The 26691-nt window shown below is 34.6% G+C and overlaps 1 protein-coding gene across 3 annotated transcripts in view; it reads right to left on the bottom strand.

The window, feature by feature from the left end:
* Positions 1-21775, bottom strand: part of LOC138707645 (cyclin-dependent kinase 17-like) — a 110053-nt gene extending 88278 nt beyond the window's left edge. Inside the window, exons 1-4 of one of the 3 annotated variants that reach the window (XM_069837340.1) lie at positions 21539-21744; positions 17111-17324; positions 7066-7213; positions 5656-5742 (exon numbers count right to left, since the gene is read on the bottom strand). In XM_069837340.1, coding sequence (XP_069693441.1) covers positions 5656-5677 — 22 coding nt within the window. In that variant the 5' untranslated portion in view covers positions 5678-5742; positions 7066-7213; positions 17111-17324; positions 21539-21744. Of the gene's footprint in view, positions 1-5655; positions 5743-7065; positions 7214-17110; positions 17325-21538 lie in introns of all 3 variants that reach the window. The other 2 variants (XM_069837338.1, XM_069837337.1) reach the window with 2 other exon arrangements.
* Positions 21776-26691: the final 4916 nt, after the last annotated feature.

The raw sequence follows: 26691 nt of genomic DNA, 5'->3' as shown, positions 1-26691 counted from the left end.
ATAACACTAAAGTTTGTAGTAATATATGGAATTAGATAATGACATCACCCTCATCAGAATTGTGATATTCATATTATTATTCATAGTTCCGTGTACCCTTCATATCTGAGAGTCAACAGTAGAAGTTATTCTCCTCTCCTATGGTCGGTCTATTGTAGCATCACTGAATTTATGGAGTATGGAATAAGACCTGCAAACAGTTATTGTGCGATCTAACAAAGAAGGCAAGTCGAAAAACATGGGTCTGGTCTTCTCTCCCCACAGGTATGAGTTTTCTTCACAATTATGTAACAGCACACATTGCGTGACAAACACAGGAATTCCTGTAAGTTTTTGAATGCAGCATTGTGGAACCTTTCCCTACTTTGCAGACTTTAAGTTTGCACCTTCTGATTTTTAACAAATGAAGAAACTCCCTGGGGTATGACAGTTTCCGAAAGATGTAATGGCACAAAATGCTATCTGAGAAAAATACATGAACATTCGCAGAAACTGTTTAGAAAAGCAGTAATTTATATATAGTTCAACACAGTAATTTCAGTTTCTCTGTAATGTCCTTGATCAAACCTCTTATTGGAACGATGTGATAATTAAGTGTATCAATGACAGTAATTTATGAATTTAATAAATAAGTTTAAAAGGTAGCCTATCTGTTATGTTTAGCTTTAAGTTGGTAAATATGCATTGCATTTTTCTTGATAATAAACATTCGTTTCTCTTGTAATTATGGTGGCAGCATCTCGGCAAAATAGCTTGGTGATTGTGAGAAAGCAAAGGCTGAGTTGATGACAACATACGACGAAAAAGAACTTAACTTCTACATCCCTAACTTTCATTTGACAGGTTCTGGCTATTTATGCCTCTTAATATTTTCAAAGGCAGGTCTATCATACAGATCACTAGGATGAAGATATCAGGGAAGACCACAAACAAGATGGTTAGAATAGTGAACGGAAATAGACAAAAGTGTCTAAAACGGAAAGTCAGAAGAAGAAGAAGAAGAAGATTTTCAATTAGTCTCGCAAAGTATCAGATAAAAAAACAACATCCATTCAGTTCCTGATAATTTAGTGAAACTTTCTCTCTTTCACAATTTTTCCCCACATAAAGTTACTCATTTATATTTCCTAAAACCGAATCAGTTACTTAACGATGCTGTATCAGCTGTAAGATTATCTTACTGCAGTGGAATTGATGATAGTGAGTTGAGACCAAGGCTTTGTCGTGGATTACCTGATATTAGGTGCACAGTTGGGGAAAATGTCATGAAAATAACTCAAATCAGTCCAAACAGCATTAGAACTCATGCCCGAGAGAAACCTTGGATCAGGAGACCAAACTATATCATTATAACTGAAATAAAATTACAGATAAATGGTGAGTAAATTATTCTCCACTTTTGTCAATAATACTGTACTGAAAAACCACCAGACGTTTCTGGACTTTTCACACTTACTTAATTTTTTTTAGGTTGACCAAGGAATTATGTAGTACATTTCATGCCTTTATGCAAGATATTTACCTGTTTTGACTTATTTTATAAATTCAAGCTTTTTCTGAACATAATTACATCTTTGCATAATGCCAAGCTTTTATTATATACACATGGTATTCTTCAATATCAATTCATATTTTTTCGTTCTCCATTATTCGTTTGAATATAGATAAATATCATACCAATTATCAAAAAACAATTGAAATTCTTTTTTTCCAAATACTTTAATAGATAGTGAAATATTCCACGAAGTTTCTTCTTATACACCAAGTAAACAGCACAAGGGGTTGATGTATAATATTTTTCTTCCCTGGCTCTAGTGATTGTCATTTAGTTTACAGTGCCTATCTCGAGCGCGACTGTCCCATTCACACAGAAAGCAACAAAATTTTGTGTAGCCTAATTGCATTCCAAAAAGCAATGCTACAACCTTCAAATCCGCACATATAAACCATTCGTACTTTGAATATTATCATTAAAGCACACTTTAAAGAAATACACGTCTTACACAGAATAATAACACCACAGAAATCCCTTGGTAAATTGAAGCGATTTCATATGGCAAACCTGTTTCTCCCTCTACAAATGGAACTGAAAATGGCAATAAAACAATTTCCACTTTTAGAACTGGTTTCAACAGGGTGGTCTATTGCAAAATATAAATTACAGTAATGTAATTAAAGCTCACAGTGAAAAAAATATATACATCAAGTAAAATCAGCCATACTCAAGCGAATTCATACCGTGAATCTGTTTCACTACCTCCAAATAGACTTGTAAAAGGGCAATAAAAGAATTTCAGTTTCTACAAGTGGTTCTAATATGATGGCCTACTTATACTAATATTGTTTTCACATAATTGATCGTCACATTTGTATAACAAAATAGTTACACAGGAAATGCGGTAATTTTTTAATAAAATGCAAAGAAAATTAATTATATTGTGCATCTCGAAAATCCGAACCGATGGAATATTTTGCATGTTATTTTTTAATACAGGAGGTCGAAATTAGTAAGAATTTGTTAGTTTTATGGCTTGACGCAAAATGAATGTTGATCAGTGTAATTATTTATTACTGTACCGATTGGGTAAGTTAGTTGCGTGTGTGTGTATATATATATATATATCCCCCCCCCCCCGCGCACGCTCGCACGGTGGAAGTGAAACAATCCTGCAGAATTTCAGAGCAAATAGCTCAAGTTGTATTTAACAAAAAGTTGGCTATAATACCATATTGGTGGAGCATGGGAGAGAATAGCGTATTTCTCTCTGCTTTCTGCTATGCATGCTAACCTTTCTGGAATTTCGTCTACCACCTTGCTGACAACTGTTTCAGAGAGCCTGTATATCAGTAAAAATTCACCTTCATTTAGATTTTCGAAATCATTAATCCTTACACCTTTCTCTCGACGACGTACATATAAAAGTTCTAAATACAACAATTCTGCATCTACAACATAATTTACACCAGCCATAACTCAGAATTTAACAATTTTGTTAGCCACTGGCATAGCTCATTCAGCTAAGGTGCTTCCCTGCCAATGCCGAGTTACGCTCGTGTGTGGGTTCTATTCCCGCTTGGGCTGATTACCTGGTTGGGTTTTTTCCGAGGCTTTCCCCAACTGTAAGGCAAATGTAAGGTAATCTATAGCGGATCCTCGGCCTCATCTCGCCAAATATCATCTCATTACCACCAATTTCATCGACGCTAAATAACCTCGTAGTTGATACAATGTCGTTAAATAATCAAGTTAAAAAAAAAACAAAAAACGATTTTGTTAAGGTTTTACATAGGACATTCTAATGTTAACTTAAACAGTTTAACAAATAGTTAACAAATTAACAACTGTTCATAAAACAGTTCTTGTGTTAAATTTATTGTTAAACCAGTATAAGTTTTGTGAAGTTTTAACATCTGTTCGTGAAACCAGCCCCAAATAAAGGACTATATGTGGAAACAGAATAAGAAAAATAAACTTTTCTTTATATTATTAGTTGCCAATTAATCAAGTCATCTCACTAATTCCACAGAGCAATTGTACAGAAATACACTATATAAAAAAAACACTAGTTTTCATGCGACCTATAACAATAATCACAATGCGTCACACAGCACATATTCTAGGTTAACAACTATTCTCCATAATGAAACTTACAAAACTGTACTTTTACACAACTAAACCTTTTAACAATGCACCACGTTCTTATGGAATACTAATCACGTTCTACAACAGAACACATGATACTCATGCTGTATATAAAACACATATAGAAATCACACAGCATTCACATGTAGCATTGACAGAAATCTCACATAATTTCATCCTAAATTACTTTTAGATATTACTACCGAATTTTAACTGAAGTTTTAAGGACTGAAGTGCTTATAATATGGCTTCATATTTAGAAATTCTCTGAAAATTCAGTGATAATGTTAACCTTCTACAAATCTTTAATATTTTAATTTATGAAGTATCAGAATGAGAACATGTAAATGAATGAATGAAGTAAATAAATAAAATCTTCCTTAATTTTCACATTTTCATAGAACAAATCATTAAATAATATATTACAACTTCATTTAATGTATTAAATAAATATATTTCACATTTTATTTTGTCAACTCTAAAAGTGTTGGGAGAAAGAAGCTTACAATGAATGCTGTTGGCCCAATTGTATTTGCAATTGCACAAAGGATAAAGAATTGATGTCAGATTTTTATTGTACTGCACAAAATATAAAATGACAACAATTCCTATAAGCAGTATACAGTAATTTAATGTTGTTAATTTGTATGGCTGCATGTCTGATGCTGAAAAAATTGCAATGTCTGAAATAGTGTTAATATAAGCAGCATGTATGGTAGTTCTTGATCCCTGAAATATAGAAGGGATTACACGATAGGAGTCTGCGGCGCATCCTTAAGGTTTGTCAGTTTGGAAAGCAATATGCCCAGTAGTGTTATCTACCATCACAAGACATTTACCAAGGGAAACAAATCGAAGTGGGTAAACAAACTGAAGGATATACTAATGTGAGGAGTAGGCTCCTAGTTAGAATTTCTGTTCTCCAATTGACTGATGTCTCTTAACAAAACTGGTTAAGTGTTCGATAGCCAGTAAATAATTATATACATCTGCAAAGTGGCGATAATTTTCTCCGCTATTTCTACAGGAAGAATAAGCACTTGGTGTGTACTATAATGGCATGTAGTGAAATGGTTACATTTTGGAGCTTTTGTATGGTCAAAAAATGCACGAACCGCTCACACAGAAAAATTGATGTGCTCGTATCTCAATGCAAAGTTTGTGTAAGACTTAATTTCTTATAGCTTACATTTATAATCCACCAATCAATCATTCTAATTAACATTAAAGAGTGAAATAGGACGTAGATTCTTGTACATATTCATTCCATAAATGCAGTTCAGTTTAGACAGAACAGAGTTACTGTAATGGAAGTTCCATGCACTATGAATATAATTATTATTTTCTTAAGATATGATGAATATTCAAGAAAAGAACATGTTCTATTTGCTCAAAATATATAAGCAATGTGATCATGTTGTAAAATATATCATACTTTTCAGAATAACAGACTAAAGATTTATTCATCAGAATCATATACCAAAAATTTATTTTTGGAAGCACTGTTGAAATGTTACAAAACTCTAGTTAGGCCTATATATGAAATATTACAAGCATTTAATTTACTGGTATCATAGTTTGTGATTGTACACGCACACAGTATGTTATGGCTTAAATTTTTTTTAAGGCAATCATCTTATTTGAAGCCTTCTTATTCAATTAATTAATGCCAAAACTCGAATTTTATATGAATATTATGTTGAGATTATAAAATGTGATGTAACTTTAGTGCTATAAAATAATGTGTAACTCTATTACTAAACACAACTCTGCATGGACGACAGTATTCTTACAATAGAGTAATTCTTAAAGGATGTGATGTAATCTTCTGTTGACTGTAAAAAGCTGAATTCATTATATTTGACCTGTTCAAGTTATCCAAGAACACTGGAAAGAAAATTCTGAAATCTAGTCTTAAGAGAATTTTAAAGAAGTTTTGTTCAGATAATGTATTTCTTGATGCTAAAACTGTGTCATAATACTATGATACTGGTTGATGATTTTTGACTTACCATCTCTTGGACTTGAGCCCATGATGCGTGAGTGTGATAATGAAAGTTTCCGAGTTATATCTGAGAAGCCTGGGATAACATGAACACCTGAAAGTAACTCACAAAATTAATTTATTTTTACAAATACTTTACATCATCTAAACCCAACACTAAGTGCAAAATCTTAGCTGAGCAAATTATATTTTTTCATTACAATTAGATTCCAAAAATTATAAAATAATTTTATTACACTCTATTAGGAATAATTATTGACCATTTAAGGAAATGTTATTACACATTTGTGGTTAAATATTACAATTTCTGACTTATGAAGGGTAAGTGAAGGTCTAACAATTTAAGATGACAAATGCAATGAGTAAGGAAAAAGACTTGGTGTCACGAAGAGATAAAGATTACTACCTGAAATATAATCTAACAAAACACAATTATTAACAAATTAAATGAAAAAATTTAATGCATATACACTCTAGTTGGAGAAACCAAGAAAAAACTGAAAGGTTCACCTGCTTTAGGAAATTATTTACTATTTTATAGCGAGTTTCAACAAACAAAAAGAGCAGCTGCTGGAGTAACATTAAGGTTAAAGCAGAATTGGGAAATAAAATCCAAAGCTATAACTGAAACAGAGAGTTCAAAACCTCCTCAAGTCCAGAGAAGCAAAATTTTCAGGAGATGAAAAAACTATATATATCTGTGTTTTTTAAAACAAACTTAATTTTTCGATTCCCATGTTTTAGAATGATATATCAATTGCTAAATAAGTTTTGTATCAATTTGTGCATTAAGGCCTTATTAAACAATATTTGAAAGTTCTGGACTTGAGATACATTTGAAATCACTCACTTTTATGATTAAGGGAACACATTGAACACAGGTTAATTATATATTAAAGACGGAAAATTACACAGAAACATTAAACTTATAAACTGACCTATTCATGATTATAATCCCCATTCTCATTAACATTATCACTGGTTATATTACATTAATGGAAAAGAGATTTAAGATGCATCTCAGAATTTCAAGATTAATCTCACCGTCAGGTGGATAAAAATCATGTGTCTCAATTGTTGTCTGTGGTGATTGAGATGGAAGTCCAATAGAATTCTGCTAATGAGATGAATCTCAATCGAGAAGTATAATTGAGATTGATCCTAAAAATTTCTGAGTTACCTGAGTAGGTGTCTCAACAGTTGACAGTGAGGTTGGGAAGTAGGATGGCAGAGTTCGTGATGTTTGTTGAGAGGAAAAGAAAAATGTACAAATTTGGATGGATTTTCATGTTCAAAATTATAAAAAATTGTATCGATTTGAAAAACATGCAGTGGCTCTTGGAACACTTTTTAGGTGCAGTTCATGAGAAGAGAGGTGGTGCTCTCAGTGCAGAACAAAAAATGAACATTTTCTTACGGTATGCGTGGGACCCAGGTTATCACATGGCGTGGCAGAAGATATTGGTGTGGACCAGAGTATGGTGTCTGATACATTTTGGGAAGTTGCCCAGTGTATTGCAAGGGAGTCAGAAAACTGGATTAAGTTTCCATCTACAACCGAGGCACTAGAAAATGCAAAGTTAGAGTGGCAACAGCAGTACAGAAAAAATTAATGTTCATGTATGTCAAACACTAGAATTTATTATTGTTGATTAGTCAACTGTCTGAAGACAGGTTGGAACCTCATAAATGACACCAACAGGTCATCACTCATGAGGCAACTAAGCCAGGAGATAGATGATTTAATTAAAAAAAATAGTCACTTAAATCCTAATGACTTTGAAAATAATCAGTTTTTTGTCTCTCCTGAAATATTTATTCAAATGGGCATGTGCAGTTTCTGCAATTCACGATTCAATTTATTATTCAACTATCCTAAAATTTCATTCTAAATAATTAAAATATAAATATAAGCAGGCTTCGCATTTTTGTCATGCTGAATTTAACGAGGAATATAGCCTTGTTTGGAGGGAGTTCAAATATCTGGCACTCACTGCATAAGTGGTGGTACAATAGGCCTACGGTGAATGTAAAATATAATGGAGCATATTATGACAACACTGAAACTTAATTTTAATGGTTTGCACAATTGAAACATTTTGAACAAATATGTTTGCCACACCACTGAGTACAATTGAATTTCAAAATTAATAATCTGATAATGAACATACAACAGAAGTTTTATACATATATACAAACAATAATTTACAGCTGTTTGTTGAAATAACTACTATTAAATGACAAAAAATATACATTCTAAGAATGTTACCATTCCTTACACAAAAATAATCTTTTCCAAATTCCGAAATAAACAACTGCAGTGTAGTTATTGGTGGCAGCATTTGTCTCCTGGTGCACCTCTTCTATGACTGAATGGCATCACAATGAATTGACATGAAAACATATGTAACAATGTGTGCTTCTACATAACACAAGTCAGAACTCACAGAGGTCTAGTAACCTGCTTGTGCCTTTGACTGACGTCATTAATGTACCAGGAGAAACTACTCCATTCAATGTAGCTCTTGTGACAAATATGCTAAGCCTGATTATAAGAATCTAATAATTTAATCTCACCTGTAATCCTGATTACTGATGGATTTGATTCTGCACCCATCATGTTCAGTAACTAAGATTTATGGGCTTATAGCCCGATTTTGTCACATCTGATTTTTTCACTTTGCTTTTTTTTACCTGGTTATTTAAGGATGCTGTATCAACTACAAGATTATTTAGCGTCAATGGGTTTGATGATAGCAAGACGGTACTTGGCCAGATGAGGCCAAGGATTCACCATAGATTACCTGACATTTGCTTTATTTTTTTTTACTAGGTTACTTTACGACGCTTTATCAACAGCTTAGGTTATTTAGCGTCTGAATGAGATGAAGGTGATAATGCCGGTGAAATGCTTCCGGGGTCCAGCACCGAAAGTTACCCAGCATTTGCTCATATTGGGTTGAGGGAAAACCTAGGAAAAAACCTCAACCAGGTAACTTGCCCCAACCGGGAATCGAACCCAGGCCAACATTTGCTTTATGGTTGGAGAAAACCTCGGATAAAACCCAACCAGGTAATCAGTCCAAATGGGAATCGAACCCACGCCCGAGTGTAACTCTGGACTGGCGGGCAAACACCTTAGCTGACTGAGCTACGTCGGTGGCTCACTCCACTTTTCATGTGTATGATTTTTATGGTTACTTATGTTTCCAACAATTCAATCCCTACATTTGAGTTATTCCTTATTTCCAAAATTGTTGCAGCCTTCTTTTTCCTGACCTCTGATAACTGAGATTTTGAAAATATAACTTTTCTTTAATCATTTCAATTAAGGTAGAGTTAATTCTGTGCTGTCTTCGTCCATAATGGTAGTCTTACAAATGCAAGAAAATTAATCTTTAAACTAGAATGAACAATTTATACAACAATGAATTTTCATCAGAGTTGAAGTTACTTTTATTTCAGATCAGGCAGTCATGCAACACAACAATGGAGTTGTATTAAAAACACGTGTTGTTTCGACTGAGCTGGATTTAGTTACATCTCTAGCTATAAAGATGCATCTCATTCGCGGAATTGCTGTTTTATACAAGTACATTGTAAGTTGCGTCTCGAAATCAACTTGAATCTCTGCTAGCTCAGAACTTCAATCTCACTCATTGCATCTCACATTTACACACATCACCCCTTATCTTTTATTAATGAATGAGATATTATGATATTATTTAATGTAATTCAAGTAACATTTTCAACCACCTGAAGATGACATTAGTGGTTGAAAGCATTAGTTGAATTACATTACATTTATAATAATATCTCATTCATTAGTAAAAGATAAGTTCATGACTGATTACCTTTATCCATTAATATAATATACTTGACTTATCGGAAAACATGTTTCTGAAATTATCACTACTGCCAACAAGTGACTCAATGTAATTCACGGCATCATTATGTAAAAATTTCATCAAGGTTTTCACATCATTAATATATTTTTTCCTTTTTTTTTCTCCTGTTTACTGGAATCTGTCCATTGTAAGCTTTCTTGGAGGGAATGACTGGTTTTGCATTAGGTTTCAATACCCTGAAATACTGTGGCATGATACTACTCACTGTGATGTCAACATAAACTTTATCAAAATGTTCCCTACTGAACCTGAATCCCTTGTATTTTGTTACACTAAACGTTTTCTTATTTTTAATGACACTGACCTTAAAAAATATTTTAAATCCATTCTTAAAGTTAATTATTTCATTACCATCTATTATCAGACAGTACATCTCACTTGACAATATGTGTCAGAGAAAGAACAATTGTTTGTATGCATCCGAAGTCTCACTAGTGTAATATGTAGCTAGTCAGCGATGTATGCAATGAAGGTGGAAAGGAACTGGCCACTACCTCATTATCTCCTGGCCTAGTTGCCTCATAAGTGGTGCCTTCTTGATATCACTTGTGAGGTTCAGACCTGTCTTCGGAGAGTTGACTAAACAAGAACTATTTACAGTATAAACAGGGAATTTCTTTTTAACTAACTGAATCCATCCTTACATACATTTATATGGACTCAACATTTCTTTTCATTTTTTTAACGACTGCAAAATGCTGAACTGAGAACATTTGCTCCACTTTCTTCAATATATATCTATGTTGACTTGAGTAAATAAACACTGCATCATAGTCATAATTGTCATTTTGTCCTATACAGCCATCAGAAAGAACAAATAACTCTTCTACATCATTACTAAGATATTTAGAAATGTAAATGCTGAAAGAACCTCGTTAACTGTTTTCTTGGCCTGTTTGTGGCCAGATGAACATTGTATTTTTTTAAGTCCTCAGACTTGTTAACAAAGTTGTATAATCATAGCTGCCATTTGTATAAAACATCACATACAGTTAGATATGGATTGGTATATTCTGCTAAAAGTCAAAACATAAACCTTCTGCCTTTTCTATATTCTTCACATACTTCAGTGGAACCAACATGAAGTTGGTGTATTCTTCTTAATTTTCTTTCTTCTAATGTCAAAATAATTATGAAGGATACCTCTATAGCTTATAAAATTTATCACCTGTCCATCCATTTTATTATTTTCCTCTCTATATAGTTCATATATTTTCCTTTCTGTCATTCGAGTGGCAAGAAATTCCACGTTGCCACTTTCATTTTGGCTAGAGTGGGATTTGTAGCAAGGAAATTTTTTAATGTGGTCCTTCACCTTTTCAATAACCCCATCTGCAACACAAGGCACCCTTTTTCTATGTCTAGCTCTGCTGTCAATTTTATTACACTGATTGTGCTTCACTGAGAGCAGTATTCACTCATTTAGTGGATATGCCTAAGGTTTTAACGAACATAACCAGCACACTTGTTTTCCCAAATTGTATGTTCTTGAGTAAATTCGTTTCTCTGAATTTTTATTCCTCTTTCGACTGATAATGACCTCTTCATCATGAGCACTAATAAAAGTGTCTGGCTACCATATGAACCAATCTCCTAAAACTTTTAAAATACTGCTTCTCTGGAGAAAGAAGGAACCTTTTCATGGCACTTTTTATGTAGGTGCATGTACAATCAGTCAATTTTTTTTGCTTGAATTAAATTGTGCAGTGAGTCTTTTTGCTTTCTTTGAACCTTTTTCGTCATGTGAATAGTTGATTCCCATATTTTATTCTTCTACCCTTTTTTTGGTTTTACCTATGGATTTGTGGTATCAATTTTTCACTTTCTGAGACTGGATCAGGAACAATGCTTTACATTAAATATTTACTTCTTCACATCCTTAAATCTACAGATTCATAAATCAATACATTAGTTGTAATATATCCAATTTGGATGTTCCCATGATCTGTGAGAAAAGAATAAGGTACTGCTTATAACTTTTGATGTATTAAATCGAAATGCATGTGTGTTCAGAAGTAAAAGAAGACTAAGACATCGAATTTAAAGAAAGACATCTCGATACACACTGAATACCAGAAGAATGACGAAAAGCATTAATACATGCAATTCTTAAGAAGAGAGATTGACATGATTGTAATAGCTATAGAGGAATCAGTCTTCGAAACACAGCCTATAAGATTTTTGCAAAAATGATCACTAAATAACATAAGTAACAATCTTCTCTGATGATAGAAAATGAATTCAGAAGAGCTCGTCCGTGTACAGATTGCACATTCATAACTCAACAACTAATCGAAAAAAAAGGCGTGAATAAACCTCTCTACATATATATTTGTGAACTTTGTAAAAGAATTCGACCAAATCTGGTGAAATAAGTTATGGATTACAATGCAAGTGAAAGAGTATACAGATCATATAAAAATTATTGACAGCCTGTATTTTAATACTCATATGAGCATTGACAAATAAACAACGGAAAATAAAATTTGTAATATACAAATCAAGGGGGTGAAATAGGGATTCCCATAGTCTCCTACTCATTTTAACATTTATATTGACCATGCCATTAGAGAAAGACAGGATAATCTAACAGGGCATTTTATAATTGATGATCTGCTTTTAAACACCATTTTATTGAAGACAAACAGGTAGACCTAACACCTCAGGATAACTCCAGATAGCTGCTCACCAACTTGCAAGAATTGGACGAGAATATAACTTATAGTCTCAACTTCAGAAACAAAAAACATTAACTTTCCGGGGAAAAAATCACCTCATGCGTAAAACAGTCATAAATAAGTAAATTATAGAACAAGTAAGCAGCTTTAATTATCTAAGCTTCAATCTTTCATACTGTCAGAAAAATGATAATAACACGAAGATCCTAAAATTGCAAGAGATATGGCACTATAATAAGAATTTTAAGACAGAAAACAAGACAAGATACACAACTTAAATTTTATAAAGCCATGGCAGTACCTATGGTTACCTACTGTTGAGAAAATTTGACCTTGAATGGAGTAGACAGGAGGAAAATAGAGGCTGCTGAGACGAAATTTCTGAGAACATTGGCTGGCTATACAATTTTGGACAGAAAAAGAAACACATCCATCAGAGATGAATTGTAAATATTTACTTTAATAGGAATGATAGACAAAATGAAAGAAAATTGGCACGAGCACTTAAAAAGAATGCCAGATAAATGGATGCCTAAAACACTCTACAACTACAAACCAACAACAGGATTTCGATGTAGGGCAGACCATTGACTAGAAGGAGAGACTAAGGCAACACTTGAAGAAGAAACAGTCCAACAATAGACTTAAGTCCTGATGTTGATGATGATGATGATGATAACAAATCAATAGAAACCCGTCTTTTTTTCTATTTCATGAAAAATTTCCTATGTCAAGATCACCAGTGGTTCAAGAGACACTTAGGATGACGTGACATAGCGTCGAAATGGGCCATCTGTCGAAGGTATATACCTTTTTTAACAATTTTAACACTTTTTAACATATGACTAAGTAAATTTTATGTCGAAGAGGTGGTTTATGATCTCCTCTTAAGCTTAGTATAGATCCCAAACTGTTTTGTGTAATAAACGTCGTCCTTCCAACAGTAATATTTGTGGCTTGCTAAAAATTTCTCTGTTAACACTTGTCACACTTCATGTTGAGATTGTATATGGAGAATAGCAATTGCTTAGGCTCTTTGCAGTCAGTTTAAAACTTTATTTTGCCACATCATGATTTTAACTCTAGAGATAATTGCAAGACAATTTTTTTCTTTTATAAAATATTGGCAAAGTACATGCCATGCTGACTAACTGCTTGATAACAATAATAAACTGTTCAGTAAAAAATTCTAAAGGTGCAGAGTACTTAATTTCCCCAGAAGCCTTGAAACAGATATCAGAAGAGTTAAATCCATCACAGAAGATCACTATCTGCGACTGAAATGTCGAACTGATTGCAATGGAACTGCTGTAGGAGGCAGACTTCAACTCTAGACAACTGGGAAAGATTCCTGGTAACAAATCAACATTGGCAACTCATTCTCGCTCATTATTATCATGTTTGAACAGAGGAATTTTGGTGACCTGTTTGCTTGAAACAAGGGGATCCCTGTCTCCATTTCTTATTTATACTCTTTCATTTCTATCTGGCGATATTAGACAATTTCGGGTAGTAAGTTAACAGTGCACCAATGCTACTCTGTTCTAACCTGATGCTTACAAACAAATGTAAGACACACTGCTCAATTGTGACGCTTCAATAAGATATTCTTATCTGTTCTTACAGAGCTGACATTTGCCTCCTCCATTTCTCGCCCCCCACTGACACAGTAGCTCATTACCTTTTCGAATTGATTTCGTTCTACATCAGTCTTATGTCAATCCTGTCGAATTCACACACACTGATCATCTGCAATGAATATTTCTCTTCTGATGCCTATTCCAAGCCTACTAGAGGAAGTATCAAGTTTTCTGTACATTTAGAGTATTCTTCTTCTTCATCTTTTCATTTTGCATCACGGCATCGGGATTACCTCGATCCATCTCCTCAATCTTCTCAATTCCCCAATTTTTTTTCCTCTTTTCCTTGTCATCATCTCAATATTATCCATATACATGGTCCTTGGTCTTCCTTTCCCTCTTCTCCCTTCCGTCATTGCCTCCATTATAGAATATTCTCTAGACACTAAAATAATACCAAGCACTTAACCAACATAGCACATACTTCGCTCATATTTCAGCAAATTAAGTGCCTTATGCACTTAAAAAAACATGTTATACACCATACTTCAGTTTTTAAAACTAAGTAAAATTTATATAAATACAGATCCATAAAACAATATCGTGCACGAGGTATGGATAGGGTTAACAAAGAAATCATTAACTGACCAGAAAGCTTTATTTCTGCAAGGAAAACATAAATTTCACACAACAGTCCAAGATGCACACTGGGGGGAAGGAAGTAACAGGGTCTCAAACCACTCTTTCAGAAAAAAATATTGTTCTCGACAGAAAAATGTATGGCAACAATGGGAAACTCATTGACTGGCAAAAAGTAGATCACTTCATAAATAGCTAATCACCATCAATAAACCACAAATTTAGAGAGAGAATTATTCAATTATGGAGGTTTCATGACTACAGAAAATGAATATGATATTAAGAGGTCATAAAATGCTACAGCATAAGCCATTTTCAATCCCTATGTGCCAGGTGGTGTACTTTATGGCTTTAAACACCGACAGGCAGTAAAACCTATTAAGTTTTACTAATGTGCGGTGCATACTATTGTTGAATTACCAATGTGTGACATTTTCTCTCAAAAGTCGATATTCTTCAGTTTCTCTTTCGAATTTGGTAAGTTAAGACGCCTCTTAGTTGAGAAGAATTGGTGAGAATTATCACGTTGGTTGAGGCTGAATGAAGCATTCTTTTTATGGCTAATGCCATCAATGTGTCATTTGGAAGCATCCAATGTGCCCTACAGCAATTCCGTGAACTCGGTACCTACTAAAACAAGTGGGATCAGGCGGTGGAAGATCTACATCTGCCAAGGAAGACAGGGTTTGGTTTTCCATGTATTACAAGATCACAGTAGAGGTAGAAATCATCACAAAGCAGTGAGGAACATCACAGTGGGTGAGTGTGGAGTGTGGACCAGTGGTCAATGGTGCTGTTCATGGCTGAGTCATGATTTTGCCTCCAGTTACATGCTGGTAGGGATAGAGCCTAGAGAAAGCATGAGGAGCAATATTCACCTTGCATCTTTTTCGAAAGAATGCCATTTGGAAGTGTCTCTGCCATAGTATGAGGCAGTATAAGCTTTGAAGCCCAGACAGAGTTTGCTTTTGTCAATGGAGGCACATTGAACACACACTCATACATAGTGGTGGTGTTAGCAGTTCATGTAATCCCATTTGGAGGCATTATAATAGTTGAGAGAAAATTGATATAATACAAGATAAATATCGTGAACAAGTCTTACAACTCCCCAATTCGGCACAGAGGGGAACAGAAATGCTGGAATGTGGTAGATGTAACAGAAGAGAAGAAATTAAAGTAAGAATAGCAAAACTTGGTTTAAAATTTAAAAAAATGGAAGATAACCAGATTGTTAAGATTTGTTATAGATATTTGGTAACAAATGGCAATAAAATAAATTGGGCTACGACTTTAAAAAGTGAAGTGGATAAAATTGGACTGGGACAACTGTGGAGAGAAAATCATGAAAGTGAAAATAATATTTTGAATATTATAATACAAAGGAATAACAATACAGAAAAGAAACAGGAGTATAGTTACATAGATAACAAAACGTCACTACAAAATTACACGAAAGTTAAAACTGTATGAAGTAAAGAACCATACATAAGGAATTGGTTGGCATGGATTAGGTTAGCAATGTGGCAATTGAGAGATTTTAGGGGTAATAAAGAAAATGCCAAATGTACATTATGTGGCGGAATAGAAGATTTAAAACTTATATTATATTGTTAACATGTGTTCAGACAGTTTTACGAAAAAGGAATGGGTATTTTTCAGTACTGTAATGAAATTGTACTAGCCAAAATATCAAGAATTACAAAAGAACAGATAATAAAATCCTTACGAACATATTTTTGGAAAGTATGAGAAAAGCGAACGAAGGAAATAAATAAGCTAAAAAATATAAAATAAATGTTTAAATATGTATATGTGTGCATATAATGTAAATAGGCCTACCTTGTAAATATAAAAATTTATGTTGATATGTGAATGATAGCTATATGACCAGAGGTTAATGCTGTCATTGAAAATTGTAACACACTGCAACCAAGTAAATAAGTGAAAAAGTAAATAAATACGTAACTAAATAAGTAAATAAATAACTAAATAAATAAGTAAATAAATAACAAATATTAGTGTTAACGATTACCACACCAGTGACTGGGTGGTCAGACCTTCGGCCTGTTATGAAGACAGTCTGAGTTCGAGTCCTGACCTGGCCTCGGATTTTTCATGGAAAAGTCGTAATTGGGGTTTTTCTCAGGGTTTTCCCATTTCTCCTATTAGACATCACCATTCAATTCAATCTCCATTCCATCATCTTTCCTCAGCATTCCGTAAACGCTGGCTATGCATAGAGGTGTCTCATCTCAGACTGCTCGAAACCTTAGTATGAAACAAACCTTAGTGTAGTCAGATGATGTGGATTGGGAATGTGCTTTGCTCGAAGTTTAGCGCAATATATATCTTCTAAGGGCGCAGTGCTGGATCATAGTACCCCCTTCCAAAATGCAATTCAAATTCATAACGGTAATGATAAATGAGATTCTTTTGCGACTATATTACGACCTGCATAACTGAGGCCAGTAGCGCATTTAAAGACTGGTAGGAGTGCTGCTTATTAGAAAGGTTTTTAATTTGAGTTCACATTAGCTTTGAAGATGAAATCTTCGGGTGAAGGAAAAGAAAGAAATCACTCTGACGCAAAATGATCTACAGATCATAGAAAAAAATTTGAACTACCAAGTAACATAATTATACACTCATCTCACCATTTTCTTTAACAGTACCGCCATCTTCAATGGTTAAATGTTCTGCTAGTTCAGACAGAGATCCCTCAATACTGAAGCGAAATGTCTGAGACAATCGACGACGTATCTTCTTCATACTCATTATGTTAAGGCACAATAATATGGATTTAACATTGACACACAAGATGCTTGGAAGTTCAAAGCATAAGCTTATATTGCTTATACAACACGTAATCTGAAACAAAGAAATAGTCATATTCAAAATCATATGGGCTACCTGTGTGCGCACACACACAGTCGACTCCTGATAATATGTGTGTGGTTAATTCACTCTGTGGGTAATTCACAATCTTTTTTCATTAGGAGTGAAGTAACATCATTTCAGTTTTTACTCGATTTATTCTCTCTCCTCTTTTAAGAAATTTGCTATGTAAAAATCAGAAAAAAATGAACAATTCTCAAAGAAACAAAAAAAAAAAAAAAAGACGACATTAACATTATTATTTTTATTGAACTAAGATTTCTTATATTTTGAAAAATTTGTGTTTCTTCTTTTAAGATTCTACCCCACTGCAATACTGAATAATATTTTATGCTTCAAAATATTTTCCACTGTTAACATATTGTACTTAATTTTGAAGTGTATTTTAGTAATTAAACCTGCCAGAGTAACATTTACTGGACTTTAAATAATAATAAAAAATGTGTGAATAATTCGCGATTTTCGATACTTCGCGAAAGTTTGTGCATTAATTACTGCGAATTATCAAGGAGTCAACTCTATGTATATACACAGGATGGAAGTGACATAACCCTGCAGATTGAAAGGGGCGTTAGTGTACATTTAAATGAATAGGAAACCTATATTATGTTTTGTGATTAAATAGACGGTTAATTAGGAAATTAAGTTGGAAGTTTCAATTTCCCTCTCTGGCTACAACATTGCAATCTGGTCGGATTGTTCAATGGGTTGAAATTAGTGGTTTTTAAATGAAATTTACACGAAAACCCTACATGGTATTGAAATACACAAAAGGAAAAAATGATTCCTTATTAGATTTTCTATTGATATGGACAAAAATCACGGTCCTATTCTAAATAGTTACAAAATAAGAGGATGTTAAACATTTTGGGAAAAAAAAAATTCTGAGAAAAGTTTAAACTTTTTACCAATACGGTATTACATTTGTTTGTTACAACATAAGCTATTCGCTCTGTAAACATGCAGGATTATTTCACTTACATAGGGTGATTCAAAACAACATCGGCAAAGCATAGTACGTTGTGCGGGATGGCAAACTGATCATTTTTCAAGAGGGAACCAATGTCCAGAAATGCATGGTGTGGGCACTGTGTGGCATCAAAGTTTGAGAATGGTTCGGATATGTTGATGAGTGTGTGTTCTACATTTCCTCAAGAAATCCAAGAAGAGCATCACATTATGCAGTAAATTACAAAAAAACATTTCAAAATTTTCACCTCCTGCTTGACTACAGAGCCTAAAATGGCAGTGCAGAAATTCACGCACATGGCCACATAAGTGCAGATGTGTGCTCACTATTTGAGTCACTGAATGGATTCGTGCAATATGGTCCTCCTTTGATATTACAGAAGTAGCATACATCATACTCATCATAGTATCCCACAGAAAATAGTCAAGAGGTACAAGATCTGGTGACTGTGATGGCCATGGAACAGGACCCTCACTACCAATCCATGACTTGGATACATGGCATCCAGGTGGTGTCGCACATTTGCATCAAAGTGAGCTGGAGCTTATTGCTGTCAACAACATCACTGCAATGGTACACGACACAAACTACCCAATTACAATGAGAACCATGGACTATGGAGGGATGTAGTGCATGCGCAGGAAAGCTATTAGACACAGTTCATCCATCCACCTTACGCTGATGGCTAATGAGTTACATAACTATTAGAAGCCAAGTACGTAAATGCATTTGTACCGTAATATAACGCAATTACAAAAATATAGAATAAATTAATTTTAAAAGCATGTGATCCAAATGTTATCATTTCACATGAAATTAACTTCAAAAACATAATAAGTAGGGGGCGGATGTTGATGACCTAAAAATCTACTTAAAATGATCATTAAAATGCCATTAAAATAATGGAAAAATGACATAAAATTAAAAGAAAATGACATTTAAATACTATTCACCGTACTCGCACCACAACTTCTTAAAAATAAGTCACCTTGTTTCAATGACTGCCCTGCAAATGTCGGAGAGAGGAGGCAACTTTCTAGAATTTGACAGATATGAAGGAAAAGAGCATGCAACAAAATTAAAGTTTTAAGGGAAAATTATAAATTTTAATGAGGGTTTACAATGTGTTTCAATCAGGGATGGTCCATATCAGTGCATTCTCCGTCTCCTCCTCCTTCTGCTCTTCACTTTTGTTACCAGACCTTCCAGTTGGGGAGCGTAAATAACAAAAATTGTGGGTGCAGCATGCATTATTGCAATCTTTGTATTATAAATATTGTCTACTGTAGTACATCCCTTCCGAATCATATTGGGAACACAACGTCCTGTTGTCCAGGAAACTGTGAAAGTTTCCCCCCCTTCCCCACACGAATTCTAAAAACACCCTCATACCAACAAAAGAACAGTAGTGGTCAAAGCCCTCACTTAAACTAAGTTGTTGTCAAGCATTTTATATTACTTCTGTTGTGCGAGATGAAGCCTTCAATGAAATGAGGGATGGACTTTAGAGTTTGTTCCAAACTATAAAACTCAAACTTCACTGTTATTCACTTATACAGTAGGTAATTACTAGTAGGGCCTACTACTGATCAGTTTGCTTAGAAAAAGATTTAACAGGCCTAATGTAAAGAAGGAAGTAAAATGCATTCAAAATGATCAAAAAGTTCTTCAAAATATTAAAAATGACCCAAAAAATGCCGAAAAAGTGTAAAAATGACCTATTAGTTCAAAAACGTCAAAAAAAAATAAAAATGCAATATAAGGAATTAACTTTTTCGTTGATATTAATGTAGAAAAGATTTCTATATTATATGAAAAATAAGATGACTTTTCATCAACATCCACTCCCTAACAATAAATAAGAAAACAGTTGACTGTCATACTGGTAAGTTAATGTGCAAATTGCAATTTTGTTTTCTATTACCACAGTCTATTACATACAGTCACGGAGCTCAATACGTAGGGAATATGCATCCAATGACCACAGTTTAGTATATACTAAACTGTGGTTGAACTTTAGTTGCTAGCCACTAGGATCGCTACTATCGCACAGTCTATTGTTTCTAGTACCCTAGATCATTTATGTTACATATATGATCTAGGCTAGTACTTTCAGTTGCTAACCGCTTGGAGCACTGTATCGTGAGAAATGAAAAAAATCACCTCAAGCTTCGTGACTGTATGTACTAGACTGTGCTATTACTATCAGAGCTGAAATTCCACAAATTCTGTGGAATATAGATATTTTCTACTGAACAAACAGAAAGTGTTTTAGAATAGTTCTGCTAACATCATTGGAATGTAATGCTTAATCCCAGATGTTATCTATTACCATGTTTTCATCCCCGTGATTACAAATTAAAAATTCTGAATAGACTGAAAATAAAAAAAAAACGTTATAAAGGAACGCTAGTAAACAACCGAGGTAAATTATGTTCTCCATACCACTGTTAACATTGTATGGCACCTTGCGTGTGAACCTAATAAGTGTCTTTATTTCTGTTAGGCCTATGTCCTTGCGAAACTAGGATAGGAATTTTGGCCACCTTTCTCAAGCAAGTTCCTTCCTGTTCTTATTTTTCTAATAACATCATTATAATAGCTGTTATCATTGTTTAAAAAATGTCAATTTCCGATAAAATTACATCTGTTCATAACCAAGTTAAGACAAACAGCACTGACATAGTACCACTCCAATAGCAATAATTACCTTTATATTTTACCAAATAATTTACATAATATTTCCAAATATTTTTACAACCATTAGTCATAAAAACTATGCTCTCATTGAATTCTGTGAATTGTTTAGTCCTTCCAACAGGAAAAAGTGCAAATAACTCACATAACTGAAATAACTTACATCCTGCCATCCACAAATAGCATAGCTTGGGCATTAACTTCACAGCAGCGTGTGAATATGAATTAATAATGCCGAGGTAAGAAACTGAAGTGTTGTATGGAGAAAGTCAAAATAACATTTCTTGCCGCATATTAACACAAAAATAACACAAAGTTATCTCAAACAGAAATAATCTCGTACATTTGTAATTCACGCTTAAAGCAGCTGCCAAGACTGTTGTTACCGTAACGAAGATAAGCAAAATATTCTAGTATTCATTTCTGTAACACCACTGTATCATCAGGCATATTTATATTAATAATATGAAAGTTATGAAGTTCAAAGGTATGCTATTAATCCGATACACTTACAACTAACCTCATTGTCTCTTGTGTTGTGTATCTGGTGGTTTAAAATTACGAAAATACTACTTCAAAGATATATTACTGAATGTGTTATGTATCACAGATAAATGCATTTAACAAAGGGAAGTATCACATATCGTTTTCACTTATAACATTGTGTAATATCTCACATTACTGAACCTAGTTCCACTTCGTCTTTCCGCCCTCCCGCCATGTTCCCTATTTCCATATTTTACACTTAGATTTTTACTGTTGTGATCAGTAATACCAACTTACCAACTACGTACGTATGTGGGCACGTGGGAGAGATACCGTGTAACCCCTTGATCACATAGGTCCACCCTTCGAACATAAAATAGACTTTAATGCTCGAAGGATCCACCTCTGTGAAGTAATAGCACGTCTGACCGTGAAACGAGCGGCTCCGGGTTCAAATCCTGGTTGGGGTTTTCCCTCAACCAAATGAAGCAGAATTGCGGGTAACTTTCGGCGTTGGACCTTGGACCCATTTCGCCATCATCATCATCATCATCATCATCATCATCATCATCATCATCATCATCATCATCATCTTTCATTTTCATTTCACTATTTTCAATTATTTATATGCTGGGATGTAATTCATATTATGAGAGATTTTCAGGATATTAGTTTTAAAGGTAAATTCGCACATACCTTTAACTTTTTTTTTCTACACAGACTCTACTTTCTGACTCACACTTTTCTTTTTTTTTTTTACCTGTCCTCTCCTCCAGAGCTATAAGTTCTTTGACAATGTATAGAATACTAGGTATTATCGTCTGCCATTTTGATTCCTTTCTTTTAATAATTTAATTAAATGTATTTTAATATTTTGATTACATTTATTTTAATGTATTATTACATCTCAAAACTCATAATTAACTAAAAAAATGTATGTGATGTAAATATTTTGTAAGCGGATTTGAAATCAGCACAAAAATTTCTGTACGAAGCCACCTTTTCTTCCCTTTTAACGGACAAATGTTTGTCTTGAGATCTCCACCAAGCAAAAACGCTCATTTAACTCGTCGTAACTGGAAAACCTGTAAAGATTTTGAATAGTGGAAACTTTTAAAAGTAAAAAGTAATTTTCATTCTTTCTCAACATTTCTCTCACTTTGACCCTCCCCATATCTAACGTGAAAAATAAAAAGTTTGCCACTAACCACCTTTGAAGAATAAATCTCTATTTTGAACAGATCACTTCGAAATTAGTATTTCCCCCTGCCCACACTCTTCAAAAACTATTTTAATTTCGAGTTCTTTTTTCTATGCTTTCCTCATACATTGAGTGCAAATGATTGACTATCATAGGAGCTATGACATGATATGCCGCTGCATACGCGAAATTTTCGTCTTATTTCAAGCATACAACGTGCAGAGCAAAACTAGTGGCATTACACTTGAATGACGGAGAATTCATATTTGGTGGTGGTTGCTAGAATAACATATCCAAAGTACAATATTTTGAGAATATTAAGCTGTCTAGGTATACCATAGATAGGTGTTTTGAAACAATTTCTGAATATACCAAAGCTATAATAGGAGAGCTATTCATAAAGTAACTTCCGTTTATTTTTTACAAAAATGTGAATGGCATTACAGAATTGCGTTACAATACGTTTGAAAGTATACACTCTAGTTTATTTTTCCACATAGTTTCCAGTCACATTGAGGCACTTGTCGTAGCATTTGACGAGCTTTGAAATTTCGCAATTGTAAAATTCGGCTGCTTGTGACTGAAGTCAACCTACGACGCTGGTTTTCAACTCTTCGTCATTGTTAAAGTGCTTCGAGCCAAGCCACGTCTTCATGTGCATGAAGAGACGGTAATCGCTAGGCGCCAAATCTGGGCTATAGGGAAGATGATCCAATACTTCCCAGTTGAACACTTGCAGTTTGGTCGCAGTACGACGTGCTGTATGCGGCCAAGCGTTGTCATGCAGGAAATCACCCCAGAGCTCAACATTCCACGACGTTTGTTTTGAATGGCCCTTTTCAAGTTTGCTAGTGTGTTACAGTAACGCTCAGCATTAATTGTGGCATTCCTCTCCAAGAACTCCACTAGCAAAATTCCTTTTCTGTCCCAGAAGACAGTTGCCATGAGTTTCCTCGTGGAAAGTGTTTGACGACGCTTTGTGAGTTTTTTTCAGGGAGTGAGTATGGCCCCACTGCATTGATTGAAGCTTTGTTTCTGCATTCACATACTGCACCCAAGTCTCATCTTCTGTCACAATCTGATCGAGAAAAGCATCACCTTCTCTTTCGTAACGCTCAAGAAAAGACAGAGCTGCTCCCATCCGCTGCGCCTTTTTGTTCCTCAGAAAGGAGTTTGGGCACCCATCTGGCAGAAAGTTTCCGGTAGCCCAAATTTTCGGTACTGGTAGTCACTTTGTACAGAAGAGTACGACTAATCTGTGGAAAATCCTCACTAAGCTCCGACATGGTGAACCTGCGGTTTGCTCTAACCCTTTTGTCAACCAAATGAATCAGATCTGCAATCACAATACTCGGTCGACCACTTCTCTCTTCATCATGGACATTGGTTCGCCCATTTTTGAACATAGGCACCATTGTCTTACACCTTCACTCATTTCGACTGGCCCATAAACTTCACAAAGTTGGCTATGGATTTCACTAGCTTTACAGTTTTTGACCACAAGAAATCTTATTATAGAACGTACGTCACACCTGTCGGGACTTGCGATTGCAGCACACATTTTGACAGCATGTGGCTCAGGGAGGTACAAAGACACGACCTTGACTTTACCGCTGCTCGACGCGTACTGCTTCAAGGTACACTCCACCGCAAGAGCAGCGCCACTGTCTCTGTTGTTACGCACGCTATATGAAAACGGAAGTTACTTTATGAATAGCCATCGTAAATAGATTTTTTTAATGCCACACATATTGACGTTCAGATATTTGCACCTCTGCAAACGTTTTTAGCGATTATGTGAAGAATCCTGTTCTGTGGTTGGAGCGTCTATTAGGTCAGATTCTGTTAGCCCCATATGATAGCCTGACATATTATGAGTATGAAGTAGGCAGAATAGATGATGATAATGACGTTGAAATGATCCCAGGATCCAGTGTCGAAAGTTTTTCAGCATTTGCTCTTAATGGGCTACCAGGAAAACCCAGGAAAAAAAAAAAAAACTTCAACCAGACTTTGGACGAAACTACTGACACAACGAATACATCCCAGTTAGCAATATTCATTCAATGTGTGGATAATAGTTTGTCACCTCAAGAATATTTGTTGGATTTAGTCCCGCTTATATCAAAGCATTTTTAAATATACTGGAAAGCAAAGGAATGTCACTGCTAAAGCTGGTTTCTGTTTGTACTGATGGTACACCAGCAATGTGTGGAGAGAAGCTACATTTTGTTAGGCGTTTCAAAGCACATCTAAAGCAATCAGGAATATCATTGTACACCATGTTCTTTTTCGTAGCTGTATGGGTCAAGGAAATATCGTGCCAGTGAATTACTGCCCGCCCACCACCGACCATAAATATCTTCTTCATCCACTGTCTTATTGCTCTCTTTCACCACCTGTCCACCACCGACCATAAATATCTGCCTCAACTGCTGTTTATAATCGAACAAAGTGTATTTATGAACAATACATTAGTTAAATATTCGTGTTGGAGAAGTTGCCACCAAAAATTCGCGCCAGGAGGGCAGCATTTCGAAAACTGAGGTAAGTGATAATATAACGCGAAACAATCATGAATTTCACTGGCAAGAGAATACACCCTACTGCATAACATTCCCGCACAACAGTGGAGAGCTGTATAGGTCGCTGCCGGTAGACCTGGTATTATGCACATACACCAATTTAATGCATGTTGTGCAAACAATGAACAATATTAAATTAAAATCCCTATGTCACATACAATTCAGGCAGCTTTTGCACGATTCAAATAAGGATAATGATAATTTCACATATTACTGTGACGTCAGATGGCTGAGATGAGGAAAATTCTTAAAGGGTTTCTGACTTATGCAGCAGAGTATACGACTTTATGAAACAACAGCTAGGCTCGATATTATTTCTTGTAATATTTTTGCTTTCGTCAATTTTGTATTATAGTTAGTCTTTAATTTCTCTTAGGGTTGAAAATACCTAAGCTGCAGAATGCAATGTGGGTTCGAGACAGGGTTTCCTCTGAGATTTAACAGGACATCTTAATGAACTTAACACTCATCTCCAAGGAAAATACCAGACCATTGTACATGCATCTGTATGACAATTTAAAATCTTTCATGCCAAAATTAGACCTGTGAATAGTTGAGCTTAAACAAAACCAATATTAATTTTATTACCTGGTTGGGTATTTTCTGAGGTTTTCCCCAACCATAAGGCAAATATCGGGTAATAATTTGACGAATCCTTGGTCTCATCTCGCTATCACCAATCCCATCAATGTTAAATAACTTGGTACAGTTGATACAGCATCGTTAAATAATAATAATAATAATAATAATAATAATAATAATAATAATAATGCTATCATATTTGAAAACAGAAATTTTTAAATTAAGGATGTAAGATTTACCAACTTCCATGCTAAGAAAAATGATTTTCTGCTTTTTGAAAATTCTTCTTCTTAAGTATTATGAATGTCAAACTGGACTTACAAGTTGAAGTGACTGATTTGCAAAATGAACCTTTCTAAAAAGCCAACGTGCAAACTTTTATGGCTTAGATCAGTGGCGGCTCATAAACATTTAATGCCTAGTGCCAGAGAGAAAAATAAAAATAAACAGTAACAATGACATTATTATTATTATTATTATTATTATTATTATTATTAAACTCATTAAAATGTATACAACTGTACACACAATCCAGACAAATTAGAGGAAAAACGCACACTTGTCGGTTAACAGACAGGCATTCCATCAATAATATAACGTAATTTATTTACTTGGTTATTTAACGACGCTGTATCAACTACGAGGTTATTTAGCGTCGATGGAATTGGCGAGATGAGGCCGAGGATTCGCCATAGATTACCTGACATTTTCCTTATGATTGGAGAAAGTCTCGGAATAAACCCAACCAGGTTCTCAGTCCAAGCGGGAATCGAACCTGCGCCCGAAAGCAACTCCGGATTGGCAGGCAAATGCCTTAGC

This window comes from Periplaneta americana, chromosome 10 (assembly GCF_040183065.1).
Source record: "Periplaneta americana isolate PAMFEO1 chromosome 10, P.americana_PAMFEO1_priV1, whole genome shotgun sequence".
Taxonomy (NCBI): Eukaryota; Metazoa; Arthropoda; class Insecta; order Blattodea; family Blattidae; genus Periplaneta; species Periplaneta americana.
Note: the sequence above shows the minus strand (reverse complement) of the source record. Positions and strands in the feature narration are given on the sequence as shown.